This window comes from Alligator mississippiensis, chromosome 1 (genome assembly GCF_030867095.1).
Source record: "Alligator mississippiensis isolate rAllMis1 chromosome 1, rAllMis1, whole genome shotgun sequence".
Classification (NCBI taxonomy): Eukaryota; Metazoa; Chordata; order Crocodylia; family Alligatoridae; genus Alligator; species Alligator mississippiensis.
This window is the reverse complement of record NC_081824.1, coordinates 186,951,134-186,973,785: the sequence shown is the minus strand read 5'-3', so window position 1 is coordinate 186,973,785 and position 22,652 is coordinate 186,951,134. Positions and strand designations below refer to the sequence as shown.

At 40.7% G+C, this 22,652-nt stretch overlaps 1 protein-coding gene across 1 annotated transcript in view; it reads right to left on the bottom strand.

The window, feature by feature from the left end:
- USH2A (usherin) overlaps positions 1-22,652 on the bottom strand; it is a 642,051-nt gene that overhangs the window by 343,444 nt on the left and 275,955 nt on the right. The window contains exons 30-31 of the mRNA XM_059717779.1: positions 15,802-15,915; positions 11,707-11,868 (exon numbers count right to left, since the gene is read on the bottom strand). Of these exons, the coding sequence (XP_059573762.1) occupies positions 11,707-11,868; positions 15,802-15,915 (276 nt within the window). The remainder of the gene's footprint in view (positions 1-11,706; positions 11,869-15,801; positions 15,916-22,652) is intronic.

Sequence of the window (22,652 nt, the reverse complement as noted above, 5' to 3'; positions counted from 1 at the left end):
GAAAGTAATTTAGGCTATTAGTGCTGGGTGGCTGGAATAACATATTCCTATCCCACATTACCATTTTAAGGGGAATTCTCAATAATAGATAAGAAACAGTCATCAGAAAGATCAGTTGTATTACAAGAGGTTGCCCTGCAATAAATATGAGTTTGTTTTGTTGGATGGATACACTAAATGTGGAGAAATGCACAATACATTCTTCATGCACCAGAAGTAAGAGAAATAAATACCAACTCAGCCATTTGCCCATAGTGCCTGAGATAGGCACCAACAGACTGAGATGACTGAGACCCAGAACATGATACAACCAGAACTAATGGACTTATGCCAACTGACAACTCTGATGTATATGGGGAAACCATCAAGACAACTCAGAGACTAGGTGAAAATTATTTTTGGTTAATAGACTAATTATAAAGTCTTAGAGTTCTGTATTATATGTATTTTTTTTTACTAATTGTTATATTTGGCTAGGAAAAGTAATTGTGGGGAAGTGTCTGTAAGAGACTCTTGCATTAGTCAGTTGAATCTGGTGATTGTGTTGTGCCAAGGCCCTTGTTACACAGTGGGTACATCTACACGTGCCATGATAAACTCTGGTGCAGGTTGCACTGGAGTTTATCAAGGCACCTTAATGGCACCTGTAGATGCTCAAACTGCTACAGTCCAGGGTGCACATGAAGATGCTGTGCCTCAAACTGCAGCAGTTTGAGCCAAGGCAGAGCATCCCCAGGGTGGCAGGGAGCCCCAGAGGTCAGCCCCAGGCTCCAGGAGGTAGTGTCAGGCAGAATGCGGAGCCCTATGTTTAGGTGGCAGGCAGAGGAGGTCTGTCCCCCTGCTGCCTGGGCTGACCGTGCACAATGTATGCCTAGGTCAGCATTTACACGTGTGTATAGGTGCAGTTATTTTCGCTGCCATAAGGTAGTACTGTCCCAACATCTTAATTACATTGTTTTGATGACATTACATCAACTGGAGTTATTGCCAGATCAGGCATTCTCCCTGGTCAGGGTATCATCATAAAACCAGAGGCAGTTGAAGTCTTTGTCCTTCGATTAGATTTGAGTAGCACAACAAGCTAGGGGAGGGAGGGAGGGAAGGAGAGAGGGAGAAAGAGAAAGAGAGTGGACACACTAACCCTCCCTGAACTACTACTTGTTTCTAAGAGCTTGCATTTTGTATACAAGACAGATTTGGAGGCATCAATCTCTTTTATTTGGCAATTTAAGGTGTTTTTAGGAACTGGTACCCAAACATTTTGAGAACTCAGAAATTCTGCCAGGATGTACATGAGCTCTCTTCTGGCTTGCTGAGTTACCCAAATCTGATCAAAGGACAAGTGCTACTAAAGCCTGTCCAGCTGTGGTTTCATAATGACACCATTAGGTTTTGCTCCATAATCAAGGCCCCTAAAACTCTCTGTAGCTTCAGGCTTAGTATGTGTGACAAGGTTAACTGAAATCTGCAGCAAGGATAACTACTTTAGCAGATTGTATCAGCAGGAAATATTTAAACACTATTTAAAAGGATTTTAAATAAGCAGATTTTATTTAACACTGCACTAATGCACTGCAATAAAAATGATACAACAGAGCTGCTACAAATAAACATAATGCTTCCCTACCTTCCTCCCCATCCCACAAATCTGTAATGTGAGGTCCAAAGAGTGGACTAGATCTATCTAAAGTTGAAACCCAGAAATGCCAAACTCAGCCAGCCTCATCTCCCTCTTAGACTTGCGCCTGCTGAATCTGCCCTGTAGACCTGAAAAGTTAATTACACTAATTCTCGTCACACGCAATATCAGTTGTTGAATTCAGGTGTTTTATATGCACATACAAATGTATTTTATATGGACGTACGACTTGGGCAGCCCACTCACTCTATAATCCTGGTGTAATCTGCCCTCTAGTGCTGGGTACATCAGTATCTTTTTTTTTTAATAGACATTTAGGCCAGTCTGAAGACTACAACAGGGATTGTGTTCTTTCTTTACTGCACTGAGAAAGAAATTAGTTCCTGTACCACCTTTTCTTTTGGATACATTATTCAGTCACAGGATTGGTGACTGTGGAGCTATATGACCCTTTACAGCAAGTCTCTGAAGATAAAAAAGAGACTTTGTTTCATATCTCAAAGTAGCGGAAAGTGAGCAGGGAACCAGCCCCAGGCGCTGACCTCAAGGGAGCACCAGCATAACACTTTCCCAGGGAGTCTGTGGTGCTACAGCAACTATAGCAAAAGCAGCCAAGGCCAGGGACTTCATGTAGGGCAGGCAGATCACTCTGTGCCAGCAGCAGGACTTTAAGTCCCTAGGGCAGGTAAGACTCCCCTGCTCTCTTGTGCTGGACATACCCATCTCCTTCTCTCCCTATGCCCAGTTTTGCCCAGGCTGCAAAACTTACTAGTTTTGCCTCTGTATCTCAGTATTTTGTGGATAATATTTTAGATAAAGAGTTCTAACTGTGAAAGGATGGAAACCACTTTCTATTGCTCACGTTGGTAGCAATATCTACCAGGTAGCAATATCTCCAGAACAAACACAAATTCACTGTTGTAATGTAAATAAATTGGATGCCAACATTTTGTTGGCTATTAAACTACTCTTCTCAACGGAGATGTTAATGTGCAGAAGTCTTGCCTCCTTCAGGTATATTTAGACATATGTTTGAAGAGAAGAAAAAATTTCCTAGTGATTGCCAGAGTAAACTAAGGTACCTTTTGATTGCAAGCCCTTCAAACCAAGAGCTGCCTTTCTGCTATGTTTGGAGAGTACCTGGCCTAAGGAAGCCCCATTAACCATGGTAATGTGGCCTTAAGTGATCTTTCCCTCCTTAAGACACTCTGGAAGCATCTACATGAAATGCTTTCCTGTGCAGTAAACATCCACATCTACATGTGCAGACTCTTACTGTGCAATAATTTACTCTAATCTGAGTAAATTTGCTACCTGCAAAGGCAAGTAGCAAATTTACCTGAGATTACTTACTGTGCAGTAGGGCACATGTAGATGCCTGACTGGGAGAAAATGTGCTCCCAGTCAGCCAGGCAGCAGGAAACGGAAGATTGCTCCCTGCCCCTGGGAGCTGCCTGCTAGGCCTGTGCGAAGCAGCTAGTATTCACTTTGGATTTGGATTCAGCCGATTCAGGGGTCAGTGATTCAATTTGGCGATTCAAATCACCGTCCTGATTCAATTCAGCTGCTGCCAAATTCAGCAGCTGCCGAATCTCTGAATCAGCCAGGCCCATTCCTTGCCCTTCTCCCAGCCTGGCAATGGCCACCCTCCCGCCCCAGCTCCTGGCTCTTGGGGGAAAAAAAAGCCCTGACTCAGCAGGTGCTGCCAGGTGGGGGGTGATCCCCCCTGCCCCCTCACTACCCCATGCTGCATGTGGGGCTCTTCATGAGCCCCTTTGACCCCCACCCTTGCTTTCCCAGCCCCACCACAGTTCCCCCCTGGGCCAGCTCTGGCCCTTTAAGAAAAAAAACCAAGCAAACAACCCCCAGACTCACTGCTCCTGCCGGCAGGGGGAGCAGGGGGGCTATCCCTGCTGCCCCCCGTTGCTCCACGCCATGTGGGGAGCCCCCAAAGCCCCAAGTCTGCACCAGGAGTGGTGAGTCCCAGGGCTTTTCTTGGTTTGTTTTTTTTCTTAAAGGCCTGGAGCTAGCCCGGGCTGGCACCTGTGGGGGGGCTGGAGGAGCTGGGGGGCTCGTGAAGTACAGTACTGAGCTGAGGTGGACAGGGCAGCCATGGGAGGGTTGGGGGAGCGGGCAGAGGTCCACTGATCATGGGGCCAGGACTGAGAGATCCTTATCTCCCAGCCCAAGTCCCAGTCATGAGACTCAGGCTGGGAGATCCTTATCTCCCAGCATGAGCCCTGCAGTCACAGGACCTGGGCTGGGAGATCCTTATCTCCCAGCTCCAGCTCTGCAGTCATGGGGCTGGTTCTGGGAGATTCTTCTCTCCCAGCACCAGCTCCATGGTTGTGTGGATGGTGCTAGGAGATACTTATCTCCCAGCCTGAGTCCCACGGTCATGGGATGTGGGCTGAGAGCGCCCTGCTTCTGGGTTGTTCCCACCTGGGCTTTGGTGGTGGAGCTTGCTCTGGCAACAGCTGGCAACAATGTCCCAGCCCCTGTCAGGAGACAGCTGTTTCCTGACCCCTGGGCTGCACCCAGGGGGGATCCTAGAGCTCCTCCTGGCTGCTGCAGGGGCCCATTGCAGGGCCACAGGGAGCAGGAGCAGTCTGCTGCTAGGAGACACGTAGTCAGTAGAGTTTACTCTCAAGTCGTTTACTGGAGTAAATTGCTCCTGTATTATTTGCACGTGTAGTTGCACCCTATAGCAATGGTTCTTAGCAGCAGAAAAGTTTTCTGGGTTTACTCCAATTCACAACAAGTTCAACTGCACAGCAGACTATTATTATGAAACTATCACCTTTATCAACTATCAACAGACACAAAGCCAGACATTTTCAACTCATCTAAAAAATGTATAGGAATGAGGACAAAGAAAGGGTTGAAATCATGTCTTAACAGTGATGTTTGTATGCAAATGTCAATGGAATATAGAAACTCTCCATTGTTTATCTTATTGACCTGAGGCAAAACTTTCATATGTGCTTGATAATTTGGGGTGTTTCAGTTTCTCCATTATGAGTCTGATTTTTAAGCATGCTGAACACCTACTACTTATCCAACATATTATTGATCTTTGATTCCAGAAAGACTCCTTATTGTCTTCTCCAACTTTGATCTGTTCAGTCTTGCAAGATCTGCCTTTCAGCATTCAGGTCCAGCAATAACTTGATCCAGACAAAACATAAATTATACCTCCAGGCTCGCTCTTTCAAGAATGCCTGTCTTTATACTCCAAAAAAAACAACTAGGTGATCCAAAGCAGCACCACAGACATTTTTTAGTGTGCAATTTAGCTGTATAGAAAGCCTGTTTCTATGCAGACTCTTAACCGCATCTCCAATTGATATAAACTACTATAGTTTTACACTGATGTTTTCAGCTGAAAATTTGGTCATAGGACTTATTTGGTGAGGCTCCCTTCCTTTAACAATACACTTTTTACTGCTTGTCAGAGAAAAATAACGCACTTCATACAGCTATGTACTAATAGGAATAGTTTTCTTGTAAAGATTCATAACGAGGACCATTACCATACGCAAGAGAAATTACATGAACACAATTTGCTAGCAGTGCCAAACCTTCAGAATGCGAGCATATACATCCTCAGTGCCAGTTTCTGTGCCAAAGACAGGTTATGTCCTACAAGGACATTTCCACAAGAGTGTGAGCATGCACTTTGCAGCACCTCAAAGGCTTTTGAGGCTTCGCAAAATGCATCCTGCACATGATTTGGTTCTCCATACTGCATATTTGCAGCATAGAGCTATATTTAGATACTGGATGATTCTGTTATCAAGAAAAAGCATCCCAAAAAAAGTGGTACAGTGCATGTGACAGCAGCATGTACCACTCAAAACTAGAGCCTGGCCAGCCAGAGCCACAGGAGGCCCCCAGGTAAGGTTGCTGGCCCCAGCCTCCCCTGCCTCACCCAGAGCATTTTTCCCCATGCTAACCCCACGTGCAGAGGCATGCACCAGGGCAAAAAGTAGTGGCATGAATTTGTGCCACTGCTTTTTTCCCCACAGCAATGACATGCCTCTGCTTATGGGGATGTGGCCAATGGGTTTATTTTGTAAATCATATTTGCATACTCAACAGTGCTAACATAATTTGGCACTGTGTAGCACCCTTGTAAAGAGCTCAAGCCACCCCATGGTGCCATTGCACCCTAGTTAAGAATTACTGGTCTAGAGGATTCACATTTGAATAAAACATGTTAATTTTGTAGCTTAAATGTTTCACACATTTCACACGGTTCTTCCAGGACTTAGACATTGTTGTCTGGACACAGCATTTTAGAACAGAAAATTCTAAAATGCTTTGTGGAGTTCTGCTAAATGCAACTAGCCAGGAACTAACTTGCTCATACAGGCTGCTTGTACATGTCATGGGGGTTTACTTCAGTTGAATTATTCCTAAATTGAAGCGGTGGGTTTTTAAAAACACTGCTTCAATTTAGGGAGAATTCAACTAAAGTAAACCCCTGTGGCATGTTCCCAGGGGTCGGGCCTGATTCTTACCTGCCTCTCCAGTGGCAGTGGGGGAGGGCAAGCTCCTGGTGGGCCAAGTGGTCCCTGAGCTGCGGGGGGGCCAGCCTCCATGGTGGCGGCAATGGCCCCCAGGTGGCACCTGCCCACAGGCACCCAGCCCAGGTGGTCCCAGGGGCCACTGCAGCCACAGAGGTAAGCACCGGACCGCACGCAGCTCAGGCAGGCAGGCTCTGGGGAGGGACACACAAAAAAAATGATTAGGCTCACAGCTTTTTTTTTTTCCTTCAGCGGAGCCTGCCTGCATGGGCTGCTGCTGGACTGCCTGCACAGGCTGCCTGCACAGCCCCTGAGCTGGACAGGGTCCAGTGCTTCCCTCCACGGCTGTAAGTTAGCAAACTAAAATACCTCGGAGATGTTTTATTTTGCTACATCCCAAAGTCATTTAATGTGCAATACACGGCCGACAGTGTAAACAGCTGTGCCATTAAAGCAGTGCAAAAGAACATTTAAGCCACTTTAAAGGACAATTTTGTGGCATGTACAAAGGCTTACAGATTTTATATTTTGATTTTTTTAAAATAAATTAGAAAAATATATATGGGTAAGTGAAAACGAACTAGAAGCTAGAAAGAATGTGCTTTTGCTTCCAAAAAATAGGGCAGTGAGACCTGGATGTTAAGCAACAACAAATTATTCAACATTTACTAGCATTAGCAGTGAAATGGTAGGGAGGGAGATGAGGGAGTGGGGAAAAAGGAGGGAGGAAACACACCACCACCGCCACAAACAGGGAACACACAGCACTGAAAAATCCAGAGCCTGACTTTTAACCCTTTGACCTTTTCACTGTACAAATAAAGGCCTAAGAGAAGGTAGATGCCACTGTGCCACTTTGCAATGTCTCCTCTAGTCTACAAAGAAAAAAGATCATAGGTTCTGAAAGCAAAAAAAAAGGTCCTTCTGCTCTAGCAACAAGAATGACACTTCTATGATTAAAATTTGAATTTTGCACAAATCTGAGCTAGAAAAATCATCAGTCCTCTATTAGGGTGGCTTATATTTCTGGTGACCCAAATCCCAGGCTGATGACTCAAATCAGACTTCTTGCTCCTTCCAAATTCACACTTGTAGCCTGCCTCCAGGAAAAGAAGGAATCTGTAGCAAGATCAGGTGGCATCAAACCAAAGAGTCTTACTTCCCGTGCTGTATTCAGTGGTGAGCAAGAGCCCATCAGAGTCCACCAGGTCATGCAAAGTAAAAATAACTCATTAATCTTCACTTAACAACTAATGTGAAATAAAAAGGGGGAAAGATCTCATAAGCCCCAGCACTGACAACCAGGGTGCACTCCTGAACAGAAGCTGGGTCCCCATGGAAAGAAAATTAGTCCTATTTAATAACACCAAATGGGAAAAAATGGGAAGAGCTCCAGCTTGGAAGAAGAGGCCTCTTTCAAGATGACTTGTCCTCAGAAAATTCCCTTTAATGTGACATAAGTTACAACATCTGAGCCTGGTGTGATGATACTGGGTTTAGGAGAGGGAAGGAGCCACTCTAATTAAAGCATCCACAGCGTCTCATGTATTCAGCATCCTACACTTCAAAATGGCAGCAGGGGCACAAATGCCCCTGCCACCATTTTGAAGTGCAGGGATGCTGACTACGCACAACACCAAGGCTGCTGGAGCATGCTAATTAGATTGAGTCTGTTTCAATGTGTGCTAATTAACACACATCAGAACAGGCATTGGGCATGGGTATTGGTGCCCCAAATGTCTGGCTGTGACCAAAGTTCATGCGTGGAAATTGTGCCTGGGCTTCTGAAGGAGGTGGTTGGGAGCAAACAGAAATCCTCTTATTCCTCCAAAGACATTTTCTATTTCAAAACTCAAATGGCAACTAAACTTTTCTTAAGGTTCTAAAATGTTAAAATAAATGTGTGTGTAAAGAAACAGAAGCCATATTGTCATAAGAAAGATGGTATTTGAACTATTAGCAGATATGAACACAAAAGAAGTGCTATAAGCCACATAAAGAGGCCTTGTGAATAGAGTGCATTTTTCTTCAGGTCTGAAGAAAAAGCAGGCAAGGCAAGTGTTTTTTCCTCAGAACTGAAAAAGAATGCCTTGCATTTGAAAACTTATTTAAGTCTATATCCCAGCTATGCGGTTGGTCCAAAAAACATCACCCACAAAAATCCTTACCTCTCACATATTTCCTGGGCCATTACAACTACAACACTGCTTCAACACTACTATTAAAGAGTCTGTTATAGAATCATAGAATCATGGAAAATTAGGGTTGGAAGGAATCTCAGGAGGTCATCTAGTCCAGCCTCTTGCTCAAGGCAAGACCAGCCCCAACCAGATCATCCCAGCCAAAGCTTTGTCTAGCCGGGTTCTAAAAACCTCCAAGGATGGAGATTCTACCACCTCTCTGTTCCAATGCTTTACTACCCTCCTAATAAGACAATTATTCCTAGTATTAACCTAAACTTCCCCTGCTGCAACTTGAGCTCCTTGTTCTGTCAGCTGTCACCACTGAGAACAGTCTAGCTCTATGCTTTTTTGAACCCCACTTCAGGTAGTTGAAGGCTCCTATTAAATCCTCTCTGGGTCTTTTCTTCTCTAGACTAAGTAGGCCCTCAGTCCTCATAAATCATGTCTCCCAGCCTCGTCAGCATTTTTGTTGCCCTCTGCTGGACCAATTTTGTCCATGTCCTTTCTGTAGGGCAGCCATTGGGGGCTAGGCTGGGCAGGGGAGAGTTTGGGGATTGGGGATCAGAGGCTGTGATGGGGGGGCTCTGCCACATGGCCCCAGAGTCCCTGATACTGCCGGTGAGCGCGGGGTTTGGGGTTTGTTTTTTTTTTATTCCCAGACTGCTGGGGCCAGGGGGGGCAGGGCGTGGGCCATCAGGGGTGGGGCCAGGCAGGGGAGGCAATTGGGGCATGGGGTCTGCATGGGGAGGGGCTCTGCCAGGAGGCCCCAGAGCCCCCACAGTCCTTGCTGCACCTGGTGAGTGGGACTTTTTTTTTATTTTTCCAAGTGCTGGTAGGCAGGGGCTGCATGGAGGATGGGGCTGGGGAGGGCAGCCCTGGGGGCTTCTTCTATGGCTCCCCCCACCCAGGGAGAGGCAGGCACAGCTAGAAGAGCCACAGGAGAACCTGCAGCTGCCCAGCTATGCCAGCCTCTCCCCATCCAATCTGAATCTCCGAATCAGCGCTGAATCTCCGATTCTGATTAGGCTGAATCGAATGGAGACACTGTCCTCCGCACTGGCCAAATCTGAATCGAATACTTCTCTATTCACACAGGCCTAGTAATTAACACACTCCAGCAGACTTGATTAATCAAGTATGCTCCAACTTATTGTAATTACAGCGCATCAGAGCAGCCTCACTACTTGTGTATAGGTGCCCTTGAAAACTAGCCTACCTTCAGTTTCTAGTAGGACAATTGCAAAAACTATATTGACCTCAATTTCAATTTATAGCCTCTATGGTAGCACTCAGGACAGTTTGACCTGCACTTTTCAAAAAACACTAGCATGCTGAATATTCTCCACAAAAAAAAAGTCTCCCCTCCCTTCCAACTAATGGCCATCCTGCATACACAAGATGCAAAAAGCAGAGCAAGAACATGACTCTACTAACAATAACACTGCAAGATCTTTCAATAATGCTTTTAATAAGAAGATTGTGAGCACAACTATTTTCTGCTACAAAATTCTTAAGAATAGTGTTATGGGACAGCAATAAGAGATTAATGGAGATCTTGCAAAAAAGATAAATGGCATTACAAGAATACCAGAAAACTAGGGGGAAAAATTAATTGAACCTATAGATTTGATAAATATTTATTTTTTTGCAGAAGAAAAATGTATAGTAGTTTAAGCTGTCATTATGCTAACCTACATCCTATTTTTCATATTATTAGTAATACATAATGTGGTAGTTTATATTCAAAAATAAAACCAGAATGTATATACCTCATGTATTTATCCAGAAATACACCAAGGTTACTATGGTTACGAAAAATCCATTACCTTTGAATACAGAATGAAAAAGTTTGACTTAAAGTGTGCACTATTTATTATAGCAAACATCAACAGCCTTCAGGAGGTTCTCTAACTGGATTCATTTTTCAGTGTCAGAACTGACCCACCACACTAGTAGCTCATGGCCTGTGCAAGGCAAAAAACAAACAAACATTGAACTGTATGCATTTTTAAATGTGTGTTGTACTAACTCTCAGCATAGAGATACCTCAGAGTTTTAAGGTCTTAAAAAAGAAAGAAAGACCCTGAAACCTCTTTATCCTGTGTAGATAGTGATTTGGAATGTTTTCAGTTTTACATATATCTATAGAAATACACAAAATTGTGACCAGCTATTACTTTTATTTCACTGTCACAAAGAGTTCATTTTTTCATTGGGTGAAAAATCATGGTATAACTGATGAATTTGTGATACCTTAATTAAACAATAAGTTAAGCAGAAAATAAAATGTGAGAGTACTGGACACTGAAATAATACTCTGCAGCAGAGATAGCGATTCTATGAAACAGAATACTTATGTAACCCAGTCATTAAGACAGAGCATATAACTTATATTCTATTCCTACAATATGTAATTGAATGGGGACTATGCAGGGATGCTGTAGAATGCCTCCCTAGACAAGGACATACCTAGACAAGGCTCGCTACAGACATTCAAAAAGCCCAAGGCAGGATCAAGCTAAGTTACATGGTTTTCTGTAAACGGCATAGTGCAGATAAGTAGCTAACAGAACACACATTCGCCCTGAAGCTGGGAAAGCAATTCTTAGACTGGGTTCTACCATTTTTAAACCTGTCTGTGCAATCCAAACTTCTGTTCTGTTACGGGTATAGACTGATTTCCAATCATTTATACCAGTAAAAGTATCTGTACCTGGCCACAATTGTACACTTGAAAGACAGTAGGAAAACATTATAGCTCCTACCTCATCACCAACAGTTTGCAAACTTGTTTTGCTAAAGCTGAGTATTGCCAATTGAAAGAACTTAAAAAAGTTAAGAGGTATCTTGAGTCCTGTGAGAAAGGACTGGGCAAGTTATAAAGAATTATTGACATGGGGAGGGAGGGTTTTGGTTTTGGAGTAAAAAGACAAAGGCTGTCACAGCCAGACAACCCAGCAGGGATTTAGTGGAAGAATTTATAGGCTCGAACTACCAGAGTCCCCAGATACGTAAATCTGCTTTATTGTTTTAAAAGTATGGTTTCCTACGAAGCATCTTTTTTTGCTTTTCTTTAAAAAAGACAGTTGGGTCACTGGTTACCCACCAAGAGAACAAAATACTAGGTGCTCAAGTTAAATCAAGCCTACAGAGATAATCAAATTAGCTTTGGAATAAGTGGGGAACTGCATCTGAGTTCTTGTCTGAGAATGGGAGAATTGTGTGATTCTCCTTCCTTAGCCAAGTGATAGCTAGAGATGTCAGACTTGAAAGAAGATGCTCTAAGAAATGAGGAGAAGGCAAACATGCAATCAACCTGGTAATTATGACAGGAGTACCAATATATAAAACTCACCTTTGACTATATATTTAGTTCCATTTCCAGTGTACATTGGTAAAGCATCCATATATAAAGTGTACTGTGTTATAATACCATTCGGGTTTTTTGGCTGACTCCAACTCAGCAGTAAAGAAGTGGGGAAAGATATAGCTGTAGGTGGCTGTACATCTGTAGGGGCTGGAAAGAATATGTAAAACCCTAAAAATGTATAATAATAAATCAAATATGTAGTCCTAAAGCCATTATAAAAAGACTACCATGTCCATATAACAAATTATTTAACATTCTACACAGTAACAATAAATACAAATAATAAGCAATGAAGCAAATGGAAAAATAATTCTTTGATAAAATATTTATATAATTATTATTTGTTTGTTGATGGCAAATAATTATATCAGATAATACCTTATACTATATTAAATAAAAAATGAATGATAATCCCTTTAGTGAACAGTTGCTCTTAGGACAGTGCTCAAAGAACACTGTAAATTCATGAGGGTGCTTGAGCTGCAAAGTGTCAACATTTTTAAAACTGAACTATCAATAAGTGGGGTCAAATAATCACTTGCCAGGCGAGAAAAACCATATGGATAAAACATGCCTGCCAGCAACAAGAGCTTACTCTAGTATGTGATTTATCTCTGGTGTCTTTTACCTTTACCTTGTCTGAAAATCCCTTGTGTATTCAAGTGACTTCTTCTGACAAGACAGGGAAATTCTCCATGCACCCTATAGAGCAGTGGATCTCATAGACATTAATTAATTAGCAAACCAACTTATTCGAAGGAGGAAGGGGCAGTCATACTAGAATAGGTAACAAAACTGGTTGTCAGTTCAAGTGTCAGGTAATTTTAAAGGAGAGCTACCAGACCTACCAAAGGTGCTTTAAAATAATTTTTAGGACCAAATTTTTACAATTTAGTGTCTGAAGCTAAAAAGCTGCATCCACATTTACTTGGTGTTTAGAGATGCAAAGTACTTGCACCGCCATACATTTCACTGGAAGGGGAAGGCATACCCTTTGTACTTTTGAACTCTCAGGCCCTGCACAGATACATACATATGTTTCTATAAGTCTAGCTTTAAACACTTACGTTTAAAACACTTTAAATTGGAGATCTGATAAATGTTAACGCTTGTCTCCTAACCAGGTATAATCTCCCATATAATCTTGACTTTGATTCTGAGTTGCACATGGATCTTTTTTCTAATATCTTAGATGCAGATATTATTATGTACAGACAACCTTAATTTCAGCATTTAACTTTTCAGGGCTTGGCTTTGCACTATTAATACCATATTTACTAGCATAGCACACACATCCTTCCCCCCAAAAAATCAGCTTCCCATAATTGGAGTGCATGTTTTAAACAGTGAAGCTGGTTTTATGGCCAGAGTAGAAGCACCACACTTTGATTGCTGCTTCCAGCAGCAGTGGTATTTCTATTAAGGCATCTAAGAGAGCCAATTGTTTTAATAGCTCACAGTTCTTCACTCTACAGGTATTAATTATCTTCTATCCTTTTTAATAGTCTAGATATTCCCTCAATCAAGCTATCCTTTCTTCCGGCAATTTTGTTATATTTAGCTACTCCTGGTCTCTCCCCTTATTTCACAGCTTTGCAGAATGTTTTTAGCAATTTTCAAAATTGTAGACCTAGCCATGGAGACCCACCTTCAGCAGCAGCTAAGGTTTAAGCTTTTGCTTAATCAGGAAAGGAAGGGTGAGTGAGCTGAAGATTAGGCTCTGTCCCTACTCCAGGCATCCATAACTCGGGGGGGGGGGGGGGGGGAATTCTTCATTTTGTTTTCCAAAAAACAAGGTGCGTGTCTTATTTGGGGGCATGTGGTATGCAATAATATGCATAATTAGTTCAATCATGCATGTGGTTATAATCTAATTAGCATTATTTTGCATACACAATTATGTAGTGGTTGGCGCTGGCTAATAATTTAAAGACTCAGTTCTCCTACCCTTCCACTGAGTTACCTCTTAGCTCCAGAAGCAATCCCACTGAATATCACAAAGGTGGCAGTGTTGGGACCTTAGTCTAGGAGGCATATCTGGTAATTTATAAGCACTGAATTAGCAATTTAAAACAATAACTAGCACTGGCTGGCAATGTGAAAACAATATATAGTAATGAATGTTTCAACAGGGAAACAGTGATAGCTGGAGGGTGTGATATGGTGTCTGTCTTCTCTATCAGAAGTTTATTGTTATTAAGACCATGCAACAAGAGTGTATCCCAAATAGAAATTACACAAATTGACTTTATGTTCAGTCTTTCTGTGGGATAAAAATTGAGATTTTATTGAACGCTGCGGGGAGAAAAAGAAAAACCGTTCTTGCCTAAAATTTTACCATATCAGTCCATCAATATAAATGTCCTGTCTCTTGTATATTTTATACCTTACATATATAATATGTATATTATATAAATAACTACTATTTTTTTCTGAGTAAAAAAATAATTTGTATAAAGAAAAAATGTACAGTAATGTGCAGTAATTCAACTATATGATAACACTAGATTTCCATGTTTATGCCAGAAGCTTGGCAGAGGAAGTCTCAAATTTTCCTTAATAAATCTGCCATAGTATTCATTTATCATTTCACTTAAACATTAGTATGTTTAGAACATCCTAAGGGGTTCTAATTGGCTGAGATTTTTAAATTGGATTGGTGCTGCTAGTATATACCAAAGGATTCACATAAAAATAATGCTCCATTGGGAAACCTTATCAAAATATGTTCCTCTAATAGCAAATGTTTGGCCTAAAACTATGTAAAGCTGAATCTGGTGATTCTCCAGCTGATTTATGTCAGCAGCTGAATAAACAGCAACAAAGAGAAAGAATACTTGGTGGCCCATCTTACTGTCCAACAATATCTAGTCTCATTGACTGGGACCTAGTAATAGAGAATCATATGAATGTTCAAGGTGTAATTTTTTTTCCCAAAAATCCTCAAACATGATCTAATTTTGCCCTGTTCACATTGAAGTCCATGGTAAAACTCCTATAGACTTAAATGACAGAGTAAAGAAAACACCAAACACCTTTAAAAATAAAGTTTAACATTAGGTAAACACCAAACTTTTGACAAACTTTGTGATCCCACAAAATTGAACAAGAAATTGCAAAATAACCCTTCCCAAGATATTTCCAAGGTGGTTAAAACCAGAAAGAAAAACAGCATATAAAAACTGATTTTTTTTAAATTTACAAGCTGTTAAAGAGAGAACTCCACCGAGGCACACACAGAAGCCTGACAAAAACGTTGGCCCCCACTGATCTAGACTAACTGTTTATTTTAACTGGATTACTCCAGATTTAGATTAATGTAATTGAGAGAATAATTTGCCCTGAATTTTATGCTTAAAGGAGACAGGAGTTGCATATGCCTCAGATCGGTTGGAAACAGGTCCTTCAGGAATTGATGCACAGCAGTTATTAAGCTGGTCCCTAAAGCCAGAACTATAACACATTTTCTCTTTTTCTATACTCCAGATTTTAATATACAATTGAGAAACGCTAATTTATGCTTGCAACTTTTAAGTTCTGAGTACAACAAAAATATGCACGAGTTAAGAAGAGAAGGAGAAGATTAATAAATGGCTCAATTGGCATTTGGAGGTACCCTCATACTGAAATAATAGTTGCCTATTGCTGGTGTTTAGCAGTTAAAAGAGACCATGGAAATCAACCATTTGATTCTCAATTTCATACTGTGCCATACAATCAATTCTTTTTAGTCAGACTGTCTCTAGATTTACTTCTGAGCCATAGTAAAATGAGGAAGCTTTCATTAATCTTTCAGATGCTTCATATTAATGACAAGGCTCTTGCATGAACAATGTAACAGCAATTAAAAAGCCCATTAATCTGCATTACAGCTATTAAAGATGCATGTCATTAAAGGGTATGGAGTTTGATTCATTTTCGCACCCCCCCAAAAAATGGAGCAATTATGGTCTGGCAATGCACTTTGTCATCAAATTAGGTTGGGGTTTTCCAGCAAATGGCTTTGCAGCATTTAGCTCTTCTGCTGTTTTATTATTCATGACTGAAATGTGGAAGTCAAGACCTTTGAAATTACTTTACCTTCTTGTGGAGTGGAGATGTTCAATGCATGTGAGCTCTCAGTACAGCCAGCCAAAGTGCAAGCAGTTAGGGTTACAGCATAGTTTGTGAAGGGATGCAAGCCTGTCAACATGCCTACAAACAGGAAGAAGTCATGTGTTACCTATGTGTACACAAGGGTCTGCATGTTGGGCATATATAGTCATAAGGCACTAATTTTTTTTTTCTGAAACGCACTTAAAATGTTAAAGGAGAAGAGGATAAAAAAATGAAAATACTACATTTGTCATTTTCAGGGTTTTTTTTTTTAAATAGAGTAGTTTTCTGTTCAGTACAAAATGGTAACAAATGCTAGATTTTTTTTCAGATTTGAGAAGCAAACCTTTAACATATTTGGCAATTAACTCAGCTTTTTTGTTCATTCCTTCCCCTGCTAAATTATTTTAGCTGTGAGTTTATTTTTTCCCAAGTAATTTGTAACCTCACTCCTAAAACAAAATACATGTCTCCATCTCAGAAATTAAATACCGCTCTACCAGATTTCCCATTTAATCAAGCCCCTGTACCATATAAAACATATCATCCAAGTTCTGTTACATTGGTAGCACTGTATAATCCCGGGGTTTACTACTCCATTATTCACCTGATACAGTATTAAAGGACTCAAAAATACATGAATGTGGTTTTCAGGACCTGTTGGTATTATTAAAAAGAAGTGGCTAGAATCCTGCTCTAGATCTACCATGTGGCAAGACCAGTTCAGTTTTGCTCGTAGGCACAGAGGACAGACATTCATCCTAGCACACAGTTACATAGATGAACTTACTGGGAGATTGCTTTATAAAAGTTACACATACATTTTAAAATACATTTTCAAAGTATTTCCTGTTCTCCTTTTCAAATCAGGTCAAATGGTAAATTACTGTGAAATGAAAATTCAGGAAATAAAAAGAAGGCAGACTTGCAAATTTCATTGTGGGTTATATTCATTGTGGTAATATTCTATATTATGCACTTGCTGGGCTTCCACTGAAATCTGTTAGCATCCACATCACCATCTAAGGTTAGTCAAACTAACTTTATAAGTCAAACTGCTATGTAATCATTGGTCCACTCCATCACCACCATTGGAATGATTGCATCTCTGGAAGCCACAGTCCTTGACTGAAGATTCCTTGTGTGCAGTAGCATGCAATATGGACTACTTCTTTTGGGTGACACATATGTTCAAAGTGGAAGAAAAGAACAGTGCCTACTGTCATTGGAACAGAAAAGGCAATAATCCTTTGCTCTTGAATGAGACAACAAGAAAGCAAAACTTCTTGTGATCCCTCAAAACTTTATACACATCAAAGCTCTGAAAGAGGCTTAATAGTGCTTAATATGCTTAATAGTTACAGATTTTTTTAACAATAAATCAGACATGCTAAAAACTGAAATAACACATTAAATTTTGGGGCAATCTGTCTTAGAAGCATCTGGGCTGGGCCTAGTTTTGTCTTTTATGGAATAAAAATGAATAATCCAAAGAGCAAATGGATTCCCATATTTAGACACCACATTTTTTTTTATTGAAATGAAGATGTTCAAACCTTTTCTCAGATTTGACAAAAAAAAAAATCCTGGAAGTTCAGCATTTGCAATGATCTCTCTATTTGCTTCTTCTGATTCTACTCTTGCTCAGACTGCTGTAAATCAGAGATAACTCTACTGACTTCGGCATAGTTATACTGTGGTCAGTTCACAATTCTGCAAATCTTCTATTAATACTGGAAAGCCACACTGCCTCCTCTGACTCTCATGTAAATGTTACAGCAGATATACTGAAAGCAGATCAGGGTCAGCAGCAGCAACCCCAGTTTATTTGCCTGTAATCTTTCAATGATACAAGACAGCTATTTGAAAAAGCATCCCATAAGCATTACTGATGCTTTTAAGTGTTAGCATCTTGTGTAACACAGTAGTTCTGACATCTTTATTAAACTCTTTGGCACCATCAGATGCAGAGATCTCATGGTTAGCACTCCATACTGACAGTGGCTAAAGAGGAAAGTAAAAAAAAACCAAACCAGTTTGAATTATTGTCAGCCTATAAATAAGTGTCTGAACCAAAGCTGGCAAATGTGATATCTGCAAGTTCACTGTAGAGGGAGATCTGGTAGGGTATATTTTGTTGTATGCTATGGCTGCCTATACACATGTGTGGGGAGAGTAGGGGGTGTGTTTTAATTAAAGCAATTACCGGACAGCCACTGTAATAAATACTGCTCATCATCACGTGTATTAAGCCCCACAGCATTTCAAAATAGCCATGGGATGCTTTATCTAAAGCTCATTCAATGAGGTTTAGAATAAAATGCCCTTATGGCCAGTATGAAATGTGCAGTGGCTTAATACACGTGATGGTGAGGTGACGCTGGACCATTATCATTAGAACAAGGACCAGACTCTAATTAGGTCTGCTTTGATGCCTTCTAATTAGAATGCGAATGAGCACATCTATAGGTACTCATATATGTGCCTATTCACTTTGTGCTCTGCTCTGCTTTGGGATGCAGTTTAGTTTTATTTGTACATTTAACAGTCACAGTGTTTTTATGTGATAGTGAATTAATGCTCCTTGTATTTCTTTTGGGAGACATTCTGTGGGGATCACCAATGGCTTCAGGCACCAAGAGCAGCAAACAGTACATTCAGAAAGATGCCCCCAGCACTGGAGGGGTTGTTTTTTTTTGACAAAGTAGAAAAAAATTGACATTCTGTGTCCATGCGGCATCACATTTTACATTGTGTATCATTCAGCAGGGAAGTGCTTTTAAAAAAATAAAATATCTGTTTGTTTAAAATGTATTCAGTCAAGACTTCTATAAAGAAATTCTATTTTGACATTTATATTTGACTCCTTTGCTTCATATATAAATGCATATGATTTTGCCAGCAACAAAGAAACAGATGTGTTGAATAGGTGAGCAATAGAAAGTGCAGTTTTTTATTTACATACTTCAGCAAACTACTTTTTTTCTCAGCTGCCAACCTAGCTGTTTGGCCAGCATCCACTGTAATCTGTTCTCCTTCATTATGTTAATCTGTGGGCGGAAAGATTTCTGTCATCTTCAAATCGCTTGTACAGCAATGGTAAACACCTTGGCCTGTCTGTAATTGGACAGGTGTCTGCATTGGTGTCACCCGGCTTTTAATTCAATTAAAGAACTGGCTCCTCTACTCTCATTACCCACTCATTTCCTCTGCACTTTTAGTCAGCAGTGAAATTTACACTCAGCGCTTGACTATCCTACAGTACAAAGTCAGTAGTCCCATAACAAAGATCATCATTGCTATACATACATTGATTTATAGCGAAGCAAAGTGTATTTTGCAATGCTAGTTTTACACTGCCCTGAGAACCCAGTTGAAAGTGGTAGGGGATTCTTAACGCTTTTTCTTAATCTTTAATTTGTACATTATTATATTAGCATCCATTACTTATAGTTGATAATTGATGTGCAGGATAATAGCTCACATGACTGCTGCAAAAAGTGATGCTAACAGAGCAAGTTCTGTTCTTAGTTCAGTACATATAGCTTCATTAATACCAACAGGAGATGCCTGGCTGAACCAGCAGGTAGTTCAGGATGATGGTTACATGGCACAATCAATACTGCCTGGAATTTGGGTATACCAGTTCTGTAATGTAGTCAACCTCCTTCCTTTGAGTTGAGTTCCCCAGTTTTGTTCAAGCTAAATATGCTCTTGCAGTTGTAGTGCAGTTGAATTTTTGGGGGTCTTAAATGTATATCACAGAATAAGTTCCAAGCGTTAAAATCCACATAGTGGATTAGAGACAGTAAATCAATCCAATGAACCACTCTTCCTACTCACTAAAACGAACCTCTGGAAATAAATTAAAGTTCTAACACAGACATTTTGACACAATGACCCCATGAAACTGAATAATGTCATTCGTTAAATATGGATGTAAAGTTAACAGTCTTAAGAGTGATCTGGAATCACACCTAGAACATTAAGACCAATTGATATGCAAAATTAGTGTTTAATTTTCTGTACCTCTTCAAATGATCTCTCCCTAATATTAGTTATTTGTTTAGGAAATAAAACATGAGGTTCATTCTCACTTTATCTTAACTAAGGGAAAATAAGCACAGAAATGAACAGCAGAAAAGGGTCTATCACAGCATTTGCCTACCTTTTTTCAGCTGCAAAGCTACTTTTAGGAGGGGATAATTCTGTGTAAAAAACATTAAAAAAGAAAAAAAAATTATTGCTGCTTTTAAGCAGAAGGGGGGCAGAAACAAAATTTGCCTTAGCTGCTCTACTGTCCCTGTGCCCACAATTACTACAGAGTATGCCCTGGTTACTCAGAAGATAGAGTCATTGCCTTGGTGTAGTTTTCAGTTTTATAAAGGGGTAACTCCAAGCAAGGGGACAATTACACCACAGAGCAACTGAGACACAGTGGCTAAGTACAGACAGTCAAAAAGCCCAAGGTTGAACTAACTCAATCTTTGCAGGTTAGTCTAAACTGTATAGATTGAACCAATAAGCAAGTGAACACAGATTCACTTTTGATTCTGGAAATGCCGTCACATGTCTACAGTGGCTCAGGCCAGAAGCCAGAAGGACACTAGAGCATGCCTCCCTGCTCAGCTGCAGCAGACAGCTTGGGCCAAGGCTAGCCCACCCACCTTGAGAGGAAGGGGTTTGCAGGGAGGTGTAAAGCATCCTGGGATGCTGGGGGATTGTGAGTTAACTTGAATCTGGAGGGGATCCAGGGCAGAAGTTCAATAAACCAATTTAACCTAAATCAGTTAAGTCAGATACTACATCTTTCCAGGTTTATTTGAAACCGGTTTCAGTCACTTCACATGAACCATGTCCATTTTCCCCAGTTTCATTCAGGGCTCTTGCCAGCTTAGCTCTCTCCACAAGGTAACTGGGGACAAAAGGAGTTACTGTGATATAAGACCCTCCCCCCCCCATCCCCCAACACACACAGAGACCTACTAATTAAGGAAATAGGAATGGTGTCACTTAATAAATGATGGGATAAACTTGGCAGAACAATGGTTTCAGCTTTTGCGTCCCCAGTTAATTGGGAATGGAGACCTATCTGTGCTTCAGCCACAATGTGGTACGTTGTCTATAGTCTTATTCTGAACTGCACTGTGGGTGTGTCTACACAAGACTTTTATTGTGGAGCTACGTAATTAGCTCCAAAGGAAACATCTCAGTGTCTAAACATGCACCCCTATTAGGCCACAGAAAACTAATAAACTCTGCCGCAGGATAGTGCTTGTATTTACAAATACTAACCTGCAGCAGACTTTATTAGTGTGCAGCAATGGACATGCAGACATTGACAGGGCTGGCTGGGGCACAAGGCTCCTTCAGTGAGGGAGCTGCCTACTGGCTAGCCCCACACTGAAGCATACTTGTGCCCCAGCCAGCCCCTCCACAACACATTGAGCTGAGTCAGAGTAGCCCCAGGCTGACAGGCTGACCTCCCAGGTCCCCTGCCAGCCAACTTGAATCAACATGCTGTGGTGCTGGGTACATGTATGCTGGAGTTTATCACTGTAAATTAATTGCACGTGTAGACATGCTCTGTGAGAGATAATCTGGGATTTTTTTGCCATGAATGAAACAGCCTTCATAGCAACAGGTAATTACATAGGGGCAGATGAGAACAGCAGATGAAATGCAGCAAATGTCTGTCCTGGTGCTACTTAAGGGTACAAAGATAATTGAGGGGACTCCACATGATTTGGATCCTCTCCTCTGGGAAGCAAAGACCTACAGTCTATGTTAAGTCCATGGTAAACTAGAGTTAGTGTTACATCTATCGATACACTCCATGGTAAAATACCTGATTGAGGACACTATGCACGGACTAATATATATGTATCCAACTTGGTCTGGTTTGTTGCTAGGCATGTAGAGCAGTGTACAGATAGCTGTATCTAAAAGAAGTGGTATTATCACTTCCAACCTCTCAGTAGTAACCTCATCTCTTCTTGTGGCAGAGAAACAGGAATGCAATTTTCTTTGAAAGACAGCATTTTTTTGCAATGAGGCATTGTCCATTCAGAAAAAAAACCAGAAAATAAATTCAAAGGAATTATAGTCACTTAGATTCCTTATTTAGAAAAAACATAACTCTTCATGAAAACAGCTGTTTCAGTGGTCCTATCTATTACACATATTCCAGAAATAGTTGGAGGAGATATTGGACAAGCTTTTAGGCACAAAGTACCCCTTCACACTTTTGGCACATTTTATCATTTTTTCTGTTACAAAATTCAGCCCTATCCAAATTACTGTTTAAAGTGGAGATTTTCAAAGCTGACTAGCAGACTTAGCCATATAAATCTCATTGAAATGAGTATGACTTGAGTGCACAGTTCACTTTGTGGACTTTGAAGATCACAATCTAGCCTCCTATGCCAAATTTTCACATTGTTTTCCCCTTGTAGCATTAATTCATAAAGATCTATTTTAAAGTATTTAGATTGCTTATAAAAAATTGAAACAACACTGATCCTTACAGATTTGCTTTTTCCTCTGTCTAAGTGGTTATGAAATATTAATAAAAGAAAAAAGTTACAAAATAAACTAAAGACAGTATTTAAGCAACTGGATGCCTGAGGTTATAAAGCATGTGTCAAATGAGAAGTCACCTGTGTGTCCATATGCACTTATAATACAGGACACGTACTGATATTTATAACAGAAGAAAATCATCAAATGACTTGCCCCATGGTTTTGGGAAGAGCATGGCAACATTTTGCCAAAGTGTAAGCAAGTTTGTCATATAAAGTTTGCATCACAAACATGTTTAAATCATACTACTGCAT